Here is a 12634-nt window from a genome sequence, read left to right as displayed (position 1 = left end):
AGTACTGCTGTCACCTGCTAATCCCTGCAATCACGTCACTAACTGTCCTCATTGGCGCTTACAGTCTAATCCTTGCAATCATGTCGCTAACTGTCCTCAGATAAGTTTAGAATCTAATCCTTGCTGTGCTTGGGGAGGCAAAAAGATGCTTTTGGTCAAGGGGCGGCTGATGATAATGGGCCTTGGGCGGTAAAAAGTACAAATCCGGCCCTGCTCTTGCCTGTAGACTTTCTGCTAGTCTGCAGGCAAAAAAGTGAAATGGGACTTCACAAATGTATGCACCTAATCATGAGAACACAGAAATGTCTTATATTTAAAAAGGACATTCACAGTTTAGGTAAAGTTAACTCTTCATCACCTTTAACTTAACATTTTTAATTTAGTACTTTTCTTTGATTCACTTTCTTGAGAACACAGTATCGTGATTGGATTACCCGGAAATGCTTAGTGATGTCCACGTTGCAGGGTCTCATGTTGCACAGGCGACTCTCAGTACGGATTTTACACTTGTCGTTGTCGTTGGAGATGCGGGTCGATATCCCCATCCCACACGTCTTAGAACATGTGCTCCAGGGAGTGGTCTGCACTATACAGTTGCTGTGCCAGGATTCACTCTCATCAGCATAAACTGTAAGAATCCAGAATGTATAGTGAGTCTGCAGTTTAGCAAGCATTGTCCACCAACATTGTCATCTGTTCTTTTTCTTCTAACCTGATGGTATCAATTTTACCACCTCCATGTAGTATGAGAGTTTACCATGCAATCTGCTCATAGTATTCAATATCTGTTCAACCTCATACTACGTGAAGATGGTAAAATTGGTCAGTGATCTGCCACTCTTACAGTCAAGGCCAAAAAATTGTTGGCACCCCAGAAATTTTTCCAAAACAAATCAAGTATTTCTCACAGAAAAGTATTGCAGTAACATATTTTGCTATACACATGTTTATTCCCTTTTGTGTGTATTGGAACAAAACAAAAAAAAAAGGGAGGAAAAAAAAAGCAAATTGGACACAATGGCCTCAATTCACTAAGCTTATCTCCTGTCTTTAATAACTCTTCTAGAGTTGTTACCATGGTGATAAGGCATGTAGTATTCAGGAAACATTTTACCTCAGGCAAACCTAAAGTTAACTCTTCTGTCTTTAAGTTAACTCTTTAATCCTTAAAATAACTCCAGAGACAGGCTGTTCATTAACTGCATGTGAAAATAACTACAGAGGAGGTAACTTAACTACAGAGGAGGTAAATTAACTACAGAGGAGGTAAATTAACTACAGAGGAGGTAATGTAAGGAATGAAGAGATAAGATAACTCTCTTACTTGCCTTATTATCTCCAGCATGATCTTAGTGAATTGAGGCCAATGTCACACAAAACTACAAAAATGGGCTGGACAAAATTATTGGCACCCTTAACTTAATATTTGGATGCACACCCTTTGGAAAAACAAATAAAATCAGTCGCTTCCTATAACCAGACAGCAATTTTAAGATTTCTCCACAGGTGTTGAATGGGATTTAGATCTGGACTCATGGCTGGCCAGCCACTTCAGAACTCTCCAGCGCTTTGCTGCAAACTTGCCATCCATTTCTGGGTGCTTTTTGATGTATGTTTGAGGTCATTGTCTTGCTGGAAGACCCAAGATCTCAGACACAAATCCAGCTTTCTGACACAGGGCTCTACAGTGCCACCCAAAATCCTTTGGTACTCCTCAGATTTCATGATGCTTACACACATTCAAGGCTTCCAGTGCCAGAGGTAGCAAAACAACCCCGAAACATAATTGAACCTCCACCATATTTCATTGCAGGTCCTGTGTTCTTTTCTTTGTAGGCCTCATTCCATTTTCGGTAGACAGTAGACTGATGTGCTTTACCAAAAAGCTCTATCTTGGTTTATCCGTTCACAAGACGTTTTCCCAGAAGGATTTAACTCAAGTACATTTTTTGGCAAACTGTAGTCTTGCTTTTTTATGTCTCTGTGTTAGCAATGGGGTCCTCCTGGGTCTCCTGCCATAGCGTTTAATTTCATTTAAATGTTGACGGATAGTTTGCTCTGACACTGATGCTCCCTGAGCCTGCAGGACAGCTTGAATGTCTTTATATCTTGTTCGGGGCTGCTTATCCACCATCCGGACTATCCTGCGTTGCAACCTTTCATCAATTTGTCCCTTCTGTCCACATCCAGGGAGATTAGCTGCAGTGCTATGGGTTGCTAACTTATTGATAATGTTGCGCACTGTGGACAAAGGCAAATCTAGATCCCTGGAGATGGACTTGTAACCTTGGGATTGTTGATATTTTTCCACAATTGTGGTTCTCAAGCCCTCAGACAGTTGTCTTCTCCTCTTTCTGTCGTCCATGCTTAGTGTGACACACACAGACACACAATGCAACAACTAAGTGAGCTTCTCTCTTTTTTATCTACCTTCAGGTGTGATTTTTGAATTGCCCACACCTGTTACTTGCCCCAGGTGAGTTTAAAGGAGCATTACATGCTTGAAACAATCTTATTTATCCACAATTTTGAAAGGGTGCCAACAATTTTGTCCAGCCCATTTTTGGAGTTTTGTGTGACATTATGTCCAATTTGCTTTTTTTCCTCCCTTTTTTGTTTTGTTCCAATACACAGAAAGGGAATAAACATGTGTCTAGCAAAACGTGTTACTGCAATACTTTTCTGTGAGAAATACTTGATTTTCTGGAAACATTTCTGTGGCGTCAACAATTTCGTCCATGACTGTAACTGAAAGTGTGTATCAGGGTTTAGAGACCTTTCCCAGACAGAAAATGTGTGTCCAAGCCCTAGAACAGGGGTCCACAAACTTTTTGGGTCAAGGGCCGGGTCAACATACTTCAGATTGCTGGGGGGCTGGAACATACATAAAATGATGTTGGAAAGCATTACATTCAATCTAGTTATTGATTACCCCCAGTCATGCCCGGAGGAGAACTCCCAGCAGCAGCCATTCAGCCATGCGGCACCCGAAGAGCGTCTTTTTGCACCAGACAGTGAAGCATACCCGGGTGACAACCTGCCGTTATCCGATTGGAAGCCAGCAAATTACTGCTCACTGGCTTCTATAGTATGTGGATAGGTGGTGCCAGCACTGCTATTCTATATGCAGGCCGACGATATTTAAAGGTGCAGTGGGCCACATCTATAAGTTATACATTTTGGGTTTGGGGGCCAGTGAAAAAGTCTCAGGGTGCCGCATTCGGCCCGCAGGCCTTAGTTTGAGGACCACTGCCCTAGAATAACAGCCACATCTGGACTTTTTTTTCATCGGGGGTGAGGCGGGGGGTGATTTTTTTTTTGGGGGGGGGGGTTATAACCTGCCCCTCTTTCAATTAGAAGAGTTTGAAAAACCCTACTTAGTTATAATAAAGAGATACTGATGTGGCTAATCTAAGGTTAATGGAGAGATGTGGAGCTAGTCAATGAGGAGCTCATATCTCTGAGTTGAATCAACTTTTTTATTGTTTTGCTAATTATTGCAGTTTGTAAATTAACAACCCAAGGTGCATACATTTTGCATCAACTCCAAATTATTAGTATCTCTCTGCCCATCCCCAGCAATTGGTGATAAACCATACAGGAGTGTCTATTATTTCAAAAACACCCGGTATACGATGACACAATTTTTTATCTGATGTGCCAAACTAGGTGGTCATTCAGACATTATGAAATACTCTGAAACCCCTGCCACAATATTAAAGGGAACCTGAAGTGAGAAATATATGGAGGCTGCCATACTTATTTCCTTTTAAACAATGCCAGTTTCCTGGCAGCCCTGCTGATCTCTTTGGCTGCAGTAGTGTTTGAATTACACACCTAAAACAAGCATGCAGCTAATCTTGTCAGATCTGACAATAATGTCAGAGACACCTGATCTGCTGCATGCTTGTTCAGGATCTATGTCTGAAAGTATTATGGCCCGTACTCACGGGCTGCAAATGTTGCCTGTCGCCAGCACACGTGAGCGTGTGGGCGACAGGCCGGCGACAGCTCCTCGCCAGGTCCCTCCGCGTACACACGCGGAAGAGGGACCAGCGGCGAGGCGGAAGCTGTCGCCGACGTTCCTCCTCCCTCCGCCGGAAGCTCCATATACTTTAATGGAGGTTGCTGTCGCTAGTCCGCGTACTCACGCGGACTAGCGACAGTTGCGGCGGGGGTGCGGCGGCGACTGTCGCCATGCGATTGAAACTTTCAATCGCATGGCGACATGAGCGACGGGCGACAGTTCGGGGTGCGCGCGCGTGCAACGGCCCATACTCACGGGCGACCTGTCGCCGCAACACGCGCGCGCCGCGTGTTGAGGCGACAAAAGTCCCTCGTGAGTATGGGCCATTAGAGGCAGAGGATCAGCAGGACAGCCAGGCAACTGGTATTGATTAAAAGGAAATAAATATGGCAGCCTCCGTATACCTTTCAATACAGGTTCCTTTTAAAGGGGTTTGTAACATGTAACATTCAAAAATAAAACATTGCCACAAATAGTTAGTGCCACAAAAATATAGGTAATGCCCTTTTTCTGCTAATATAGGTCCCTATATGTTTCTAAAATATGTCCCTCAATTTTGTTTCTCTTTTTACCTGGTCTGGCAACCTTTGCCTAACTGTAGGAACTGTGCAGGGCCTGTGGGATCAAAGGGAACCCGAGGTGAGAGGTATATGGAGGCTGCCATATTTATTTCCTTTTAATCAATACCAGTTCCCTGGCTGTCCTGCTGATGCTCTGCCTCTAATGCTTTTAGCCATAGACCCTGAACAAGCATGCAGCAGATCAGGTACTCTGACTCAGCTGACTCGGGTTTTATTGGATTAGCCATATGCTGCAGCTAGCAGGCGGTTACAAAGCAAAAAATACATTATTATACATGTACAGTGCTGCGATCTACTGAAGCGCTGTACACGGGACACCTCTGTCACTGAGCTGTTCCCAGGAGAGTCATGGAAACGGATCCCTCTCCTAGGCTGACGTCTATGAGAGGTGATCTCTATGATTGGATCTTGGGGGGGAGGCATACATTTAAATAAAATAGTGATTTTTATTTGAATAAAAAAAAGACACATTAATAAAAAAAAAAACAGTTGCAGCAGCAATCAGATGCCACCAACAGAAAGCTCTGTTGGTGGCAGGAAAAGGGGACACAATTCATTTGTGTGCTAAGTTATATGGCCCTGCAGCGAGCTGCTGAAGCTGCAGTGTACTGAATTGTAAAAAATAGCCTAGTCACTAGAGGGGGGGGGGGAGCCTGTGGTCCTCAACTGGTTAAACTTCAGTTACAAGCTTATAGGTAAGTATCTAACTATAGTTTTAAGTGTCTTCAGTAGTGTTGGGCCGAACAGTTCGCCTGGCGAACCTCTCTGGGCCTCTTACTACTTCCGGGTCGCAATGACCCGGAGTAGTACGCCTGCGCTACCCGGCGGAGCGCGTCCTAGATCGCGCTCCTGTTGCCGGGCACTCTCTGCGCATGAGCGTGATGTCACTCATGACGTCACGCACATGCGCAGAGAGTGCCCCGGCAACGGGAGCGCGATCTAGGACGCGCTCCGCCGGGCAGCGCAGGCGTACTACTCCGGGTCATTGCGACCCGGAAGTAGTAAGAGGCCCATGGATTTAGAGATGTTCGCCGGCGAACGGTTCGGGAACCGTTCGCCACATCTCTAGTCTTCAGTAAGGTCCATTGTTAACAATGGTTTTAGCTTGATTTTCATAAACAGTTGTCTCATTAATATAAAAAAAAAACAACTCAAAAAATATCTTGGCCCGCTCAACTCTACGCTAGTTCTGAACTTATCTCATGTAGACAAACCTGCAGAAGCGACATGGCGAGGAGACGGTTTTCTGAGCCTCCGGACATCGTCACATATCCATTGCTCGCAGCATTTTCCTGCCAGCTTAATCCGCTTGGGGTTCTGGCACCACACCAGAGGGGGCGGGGAGTTCAGGCAGAGCGGGAGGCAGCCTACAGCGCCATCTAGACACGTGCAGTTGTATTTGCAGTTTGGTTGGAAGCTCTGGCCATTTAGGTAACGTACACCATTCAGAACACAGCCGACTCCTGTCATTTCTGAAAGGGAAAAGCACGAGACTGCTTTAGAAAATTACTTCATTTAAAGAGGCCCTGTAGTGACAAATAGTAGAATGTAGTAAAATATTAAGGACGCCCACTTTTATTTTAAATATCCTGGTTTCAGAATCAGAAATACTTCTTATATCTATATATTGCTGTATATTGGTATATTGCCCCAACCTCCCACTAATGTTTAGCCTAAGCTGTTTAGCGATGCAGAATGTATTACCCCCTCCAGGTCGTTCTCGTAGATCAAGTATCATTTGTACTGGCTTTGGAACACTGAGTATACAAACATTCCGCAGTGATGCACCTGACAGCACTAAAGATGTCACCACCTGTGATAAATATCAGAATGTAAGAGGGGCGTGGCTAGCGCGCGGAGCGGATGGTAGTATAGTAGGGGAGCTCCTCACCTCAGCCTGTTCCAGTGACGTCCACAGCATGGCCAGCGAGGATTTTCCGCCGCAATTTGACACAGGAGAGGAGATGGAGACCTCAAGTACCCCTCAGCAGCAGACCCAGCGCCCGAAGCGGATCCCTGACATCTTCAGCCGGAGGAGGCCTAGAGCACACGAGATCCAAGATGGCGCTGGCGGCCTGGGGACACGTAAGTCCGCATTGCCGGTCCGCATCCCATCCGCATCCCATCCACATATACAGGCGGCATGCGGACGGAATTCCGCATCAGATCCCTCAGCCAGCCAAGTTAGCCCCATAACACTGCCGGTGTCTCAGACCACTGACGCTGTCCAATCCTCTAGCCCAGCAATCTTAGATCCCTCTGATCCGGAGGCCCTCTCTCCTACCTTCCTCAGCCCTGCTAAATCTAGGCCCAGGCTATCGGGCCCTGCTGATCCTCTGTCAGATGCCATCTCACAGCAGACCCCTGCTCCAGGCCTACCTTCTTTGCTTGCTGACATCCCTGTCTCTGACCAACCAATAGATCGAGCATTTCTCAAAGATCTGATTATTGCTTTGGAAACTTCCATTTCAAGCAAAGTTTTATCTATCACTAACTCTCTACAGCAATCCTTAGATTCTCTGGGGGCACGTACCTCTGATAGCGAAGATTGTATTGCTTTGCTGATTGAGGAACATAATAAGACCGTTACAGAGGTTGAACGTTTTGATGCACAAAATGAGTCTACGCTGCTAAAAATCGCAGATCTGGAGGATCGTAATAGACGATGCAATCTTAAATTCCGGGGAATCGATGAATCGGTGAATAACACACAGCTCAAAGATTTTCTTATTGACATGGTGCGATCTGTGATCCCTCAATTCTCCAGCGTGGAATGCACAATCGCTCGCGCTCACAGACTGCCTAAGCCTTCGTTTCTGCCCGAGAAAGTACCCCGTGATGCCATAGCGTGCTTTCAATTTTACCATGTCAAAGAGGTTTTTGCATCTTATATGATACAACACAAGCAGCTCCCGGACCCGTATAGCAACATTAAAGTCTTCACGGATCTGTCGCAGTTCACTCTGCAGAAACGTAAAACTCTTGCCCCTCTAACAGCCTTTTTGAGAGAGCAACAGCTGAATTACAAATGGGGTTTCCCCACCAAGCTTCTCCTTCCTTATGACGGCAAAGTTCAAGCTATATCTACTCTGGAACAGGGTGTCTCTTTTTTATGCTCCATTGGGCGGCAGGTCTCCCTAGCCCAGTTGGAGGCCTACCGTAAGCAGCCTCTTCAGAACCTTCCTCGCACCTGGCGCACTAAAACTTGATCAGGCTGGGGTGTAAACCCCTTTCTCTGTACCGAGCCGTCGGTTTTGTTTTATCCTCGTTTGCAAGCCAGATTGTTTGAATCCCCCCCCCCTCTCAGTGTGGTTCGATTTATACCACTGAGAGCTCCTGGGCTTGATAGTTGTGGGACAGTGTGGTGTGATTGCCCAGTGATTAATACCTGTTTGATTATAATGTGTGTTATACTCTACGTTTTATGCATAATTTACTGTGTTTGTATCCTTAGAAGCAGTCATGTTTATTTTATTTATACAAGAGTCCTGTATGTATCGTTTATTGCTTTGTTCATAACACCTAACATTTTGAAGCTTATATATATAGCCAAGCTATGCCTAGATCATTTAACTTGACCACGCACAATGTCCAGGGGTTAAACGAGCCTGTTAAGCGTAGAAAAGCCTTTCAACATTATCAGAGCCTTAAAGAGAATCTGTATTGTTAAAATCGCACAAAAGTAAACATACCAGTGCGTTAGGGGACATCTCCTATTACCCTCTGTCACAATTTCGCCGCTCCTCGCCGCATTAAAAGTGGTTAAAAACAGTTTTTAAAAGTTTGTTTGTAAACAAACAAAATGGCCACCAAAACAGGAAGTAGATTGATGTACAGTATGTCCACACATAGAAAATACATTCATGTACAAGCAGGCTGTATACAGCCATCCTTTTGAATCTCAAGAGATCATTTGTGTGTTTCTTTCCCCCTGCAGCTATCTTCCACTGAAGTGTCAGGCTATTTCTTCCTGCAGAGTGCAGACAGCTGTGCCTGTATGTAATTCCTCAGTATGTGAAAGCCCAGCCAGCTCAGAGGAGGATTTATCCAGCTTGTAAAAGATAATAGAACAGAGAGAAGCTGCACTAATCTAAATATCACACAGGCAGTGTGCAGAGAGGGGCCTGGATGGGGTAGTTCATAGCAGAACCACAACACTGAAGAACTTGGCAGCCTTCCAGACACAGGCCTGACAAGTCTGACAAGAGAGAGATAAGTTGATTTATTACAGAGATGGTGATAGTAGAACGTGCTGTAGTAAGCCAGAACACATTAGAATAGCTTTTGGAACTTGTAGAATGATAAAAAAACAGGATGCAATTTTTGTTACGGAGTCTCTTTAAAGCCTCAGTCCTGTTTCTTCAGGAGACTCATTTTATCCAGTCCAAAGAACCCACTTTCCTACACAAATCATACCATAGAGCCTTTTTTGCGTCATTTACTAAAAAAGCCAGGGGAGTCGCCATTGTATTCCACAACTCAGTTTCATTCACCCTTATTGATTCCTTCGCGGACCCGGAGGGCAGGATCCTAGTGCTCAAGGGCATCCTGGAAGGTAAATCTGTTACCCTAATTAATTGTTATGCTCCTAATGCCTCCAAAACAGCTTTTGTTTAATTGTTGTCCTCTCAATTGGCTAGACTGTCATCTGCGCATCTTATTATTGCTGGTGACCTCAATGCTGTTGCTAATCCACAATTGGATAGATCGGTTCAGTCACCATTTGCCCAAACGTTCCCGAGGAGACTTGCTAGACTCCTCTCGAACTCCAGCCTTGTCGATATATGGAGAGCCCATAATATTGGTTGCAAACAGTATACTTTCTTTTCACATCCCCGACAGTCGTATGCCCGGCTCGATTATTTATATTTATCTCCAATACTTGCTTCCAACTCCACCACTTCAGACATCGTCATTTGTAGTTGGTCTGACCATCATATGGTGCAGGCCACACTGGTTGGCTTCGGCCTCCCTTTCAACCCCAGTAATTGGAGACTTAATGATTCCTTGCTGTCGGAAGAATCGGAAAGACTGTCTGTGTTGGGCGAGCTGGAGGAGTATTTTCTCTTTAACAATGATGAAAACACCTCTCCTATCCTTAGGTGGGCAGCTCATAAACCGGTCATAAGAGGCGTTTTTATAGCCAAAGCAGCCCGCGCTAAACATCTCAGATCACAAAAGATTTTAGCACTATCATCAGCGCTGGAGATGCTCTATAAAAGGCACTTTGGATCCATGACAAGTGAGGTTTTGCACAAGATAAATTTAAAACGTACTGAACTCAATTTTTTATTAGATAATTCTCACACTAAAGCACTGAAGTTCTCTAAAGCTAAATTTTTATTGAGAGGCAACAATCCCTCTACCCAATTTGCCCGTAAGCTTAACCAATATTACAAACCCCCTCATGTTTATAAACTTAAAAGCTCTAGGTGCACTGAGGAAACCCTTCCTTCAAAGGTTTTAAAATTTTTTGAAGAATATTATCGAAACCTTCTGGGTTCTGAAACTTCAACCAATATCACTGATCTTAAGTCCTGGTTAAACACTCTTCACTTACCTCAACTGACTCCTGAGCAATTAAACTCTCTTAACGCCCCAATTACACATACGGAGGTTTTTGATGCAATAAAGTCCCTTAGATCTTCTACTGCCCCTGGTCCAGATGGATTCTCCCCTACTTACTATAAAAAATTTGCTGAGGTTTTGTCACTTCCCCTGACTTTATTGTTTAATGCTATACTCAAGGGCGAGAAACTCCTTCCTGAATTACTTCTGGCCAACCTGACCCTGATTCCTAAACCAGAAGCAGATCATTCCTCCCCTGCAGGTTATCGCCCAATTTCTATTCTTAATAACGATATTAAATTGTTTGCTAAAATCCTGGCTCATAGACTAGGATCTATGGTGGGCGACCTTGTGGATCTCACTCAAACGGGCTTCATTCCTGGCAGACAAGGCTCTGATAATGTTAGATTGGCAGTTAATGTTCTTCAGCATGCTGAACTTAAAAAGTCAAGATTTCTGATGTTAGGTCTAGACATCAGTAAGGCTTTCGATTCGGTGGGCTGGAAATATTTAACTACTGCCTTGGAAGGCTTTGGCCTGACTGGCCCTATAATTACCGCAGTTTCGGCTTTGTATGACTCCCCATCCACAGTTATATGCATTCCTGGAGCCTCTTCTGCTCCTGTCCATTTGCGGCGGGGCACCCGTCAGGGATGCCCTCTCTCCCCACTGCTATTTGCTCTAGCACTTGAGCCACTGGCGGTGGCGATTAGACAACATCCTGATATACACGGGTATGGCACCGACAACGTTAAACTGACCCTTTATGCTGATGATGCACTTCTGTTCTTGACCAGACTATTAACCTCCTTGCCCAGTTTGTTTCAGTTGTTAGACCTATTTGCTAACTTTTCGGGTTTAAAGGTTAATCCCGCCAAGTCCTCAGCCCTTTCTGTCAATTTATATCCTCAAACGATCAAGTGGTTGGACTCTGAGTACGGTTTTAAATGGAACAATTCCAAATTTAAATACTTGGGAATTTTTCTCACACCCTCCTATGGGGACCTGTTTAGTGTTAATTTTGCTCACGTAGTTAAGAATATCACTCAACTTTTAAAGTCCTGGTCTACATATAAGGTCTCATGGCTCGGAAGATCTGTAGCATGCAAAATGATTATCCTTCCTAAATTATTATACTTGTTCCGCATGCTTCCAATAACCATATTCAAAAAATCTCTATCTGGTGTGCAATCACAAATCAATAAATTTGTTTGGGATGGCAAACCAGCTAGAGTCCGAGCACAAATCCTCTACAAATCCCCTTTACGTGGCGGCATTGGGTTGCCAAGTTTGTGGCACTACTACCTAGCTTCCAAGCTTAGTCAAATCTTAGACTGGGGAATCAATTCCAGCCCTCCTGCATGGTATCGACTTGAAGCGGCTTCAATTTTTCCTTATCATTTATCATCTTTGGTCACAACTGTAACTAAAAGGGATATCGTAATTCTAGCTGGCAAGAACAGAATAGTATCGTCGTTGGGTAAGCTTTGGACTTCCATCGCCACTCTGTATAATCTTATGACCTTTCCCTCCTCCAAGATTTCTATCTTTGGTAATCCTCGTTTTACTCCGGCCTTCAGGAGCCCGCAGATTTTTTCCTGGTGGAGAGATAAGGGCTTATTTACAGCTAATAAATTTTGGATCAGTGATGTTCCAGTCACATTTACTATGCTCCGATTTGCTCTCGATGCCCCCCTGGAAGAGGCGTTCAGATTTTGCCAAATCAAACATTGTTTCTCATCTATTTTTCCTTCACCCCCAGTGTACGACCCCACTACATTTGAATCCCTATATTTCAATTTTTCCCATCGCAAGGGTCTAATATCTCTATTGTATGCCGTACTGCTTGGAAAGGATAATAATAACAAACTACCATACATGAGGGCCTGGGAGCAAGATTTGGGAATCCAGTTAGATAGTGCTGATTGGTCTCTCATTTGGACCGCTGTTTCTAGGATAGTCAAATCAAATATGGTGAAAGAGACTGCAATTAAGCTTATGTGTCGGTGGTATTTTACCCCATCTAAAATTCATAAAATTTACCCCTCAGCTTCCCCGTTATGTTTTCGAGGATGCAATTTAAACGGAACTCTAATGCATGTTTTTTGGGATTGCCCTATTGCACAGCGGTTTTGGAATGCATGGAAAATACTAATCCGGGAAGTGTTTGGCTTTCCGATTTCCTTGACTGCCCCACAGGCTCTCTTGTATGCCCCTAACGATAATGTCCCAGGCAGATTTCGAAGATTATACAGGTATATGTTACTGGCCGCTCAGTGGTCAATAGCCATTAAATGGAAGTCCACCGACCTAGAGTTAGCTTTGGTTTCCCAACGTCTAGACCTAATGATGTTAATGGATCGTGTATATTACTATAGCATAGAAAATGTTACTAGGTTTGATCTTATTTGGGAAGCGTGGAAAGAATATAGGTGGTTTTAGTTTCCTCTGGACATTC

The 12634-nt window shown here is 44.2% G+C and overlaps 1 protein-coding gene across 3 annotated transcripts in view; it reads right to left on the bottom strand.

The window, feature by feature from the left end:
* Window positions 1-12634, bottom strand: part of CCN4 (cellular communication network factor 4) — a 140026-nt gene that overhangs the window by 4760 nt on the left and 122632 nt on the right. For all 3 annotated transcript variants that reach the window (XM_068234953.1, XM_068234955.1, XM_068234956.1), the window contains exons 3-4: window positions 5823-6080; window positions 435-628 (exon numbers count right to left, since the gene is read on the bottom strand). In XM_068234953.1, coding sequence (XP_068091054.1) covers window positions 435-628; window positions 5823-6080 — 452 coding nt within the window. The remainder of the gene's footprint in view (window positions 1-434; window positions 629-5822; window positions 6081-12634) is intronic.

This window comes from Hyperolius riggenbachi, chromosome 5 (genome assembly GCF_040937935.1).
Source record: "Hyperolius riggenbachi isolate aHypRig1 chromosome 5, aHypRig1.pri, whole genome shotgun sequence".
Lineage (NCBI taxonomy): Eukaryota > Metazoa > Chordata > Amphibia > Anura > Hyperoliidae > Hyperolius > Hyperolius riggenbachi.
This window is presented reverse-complemented; position numbering and strand designations above follow the sequence as displayed.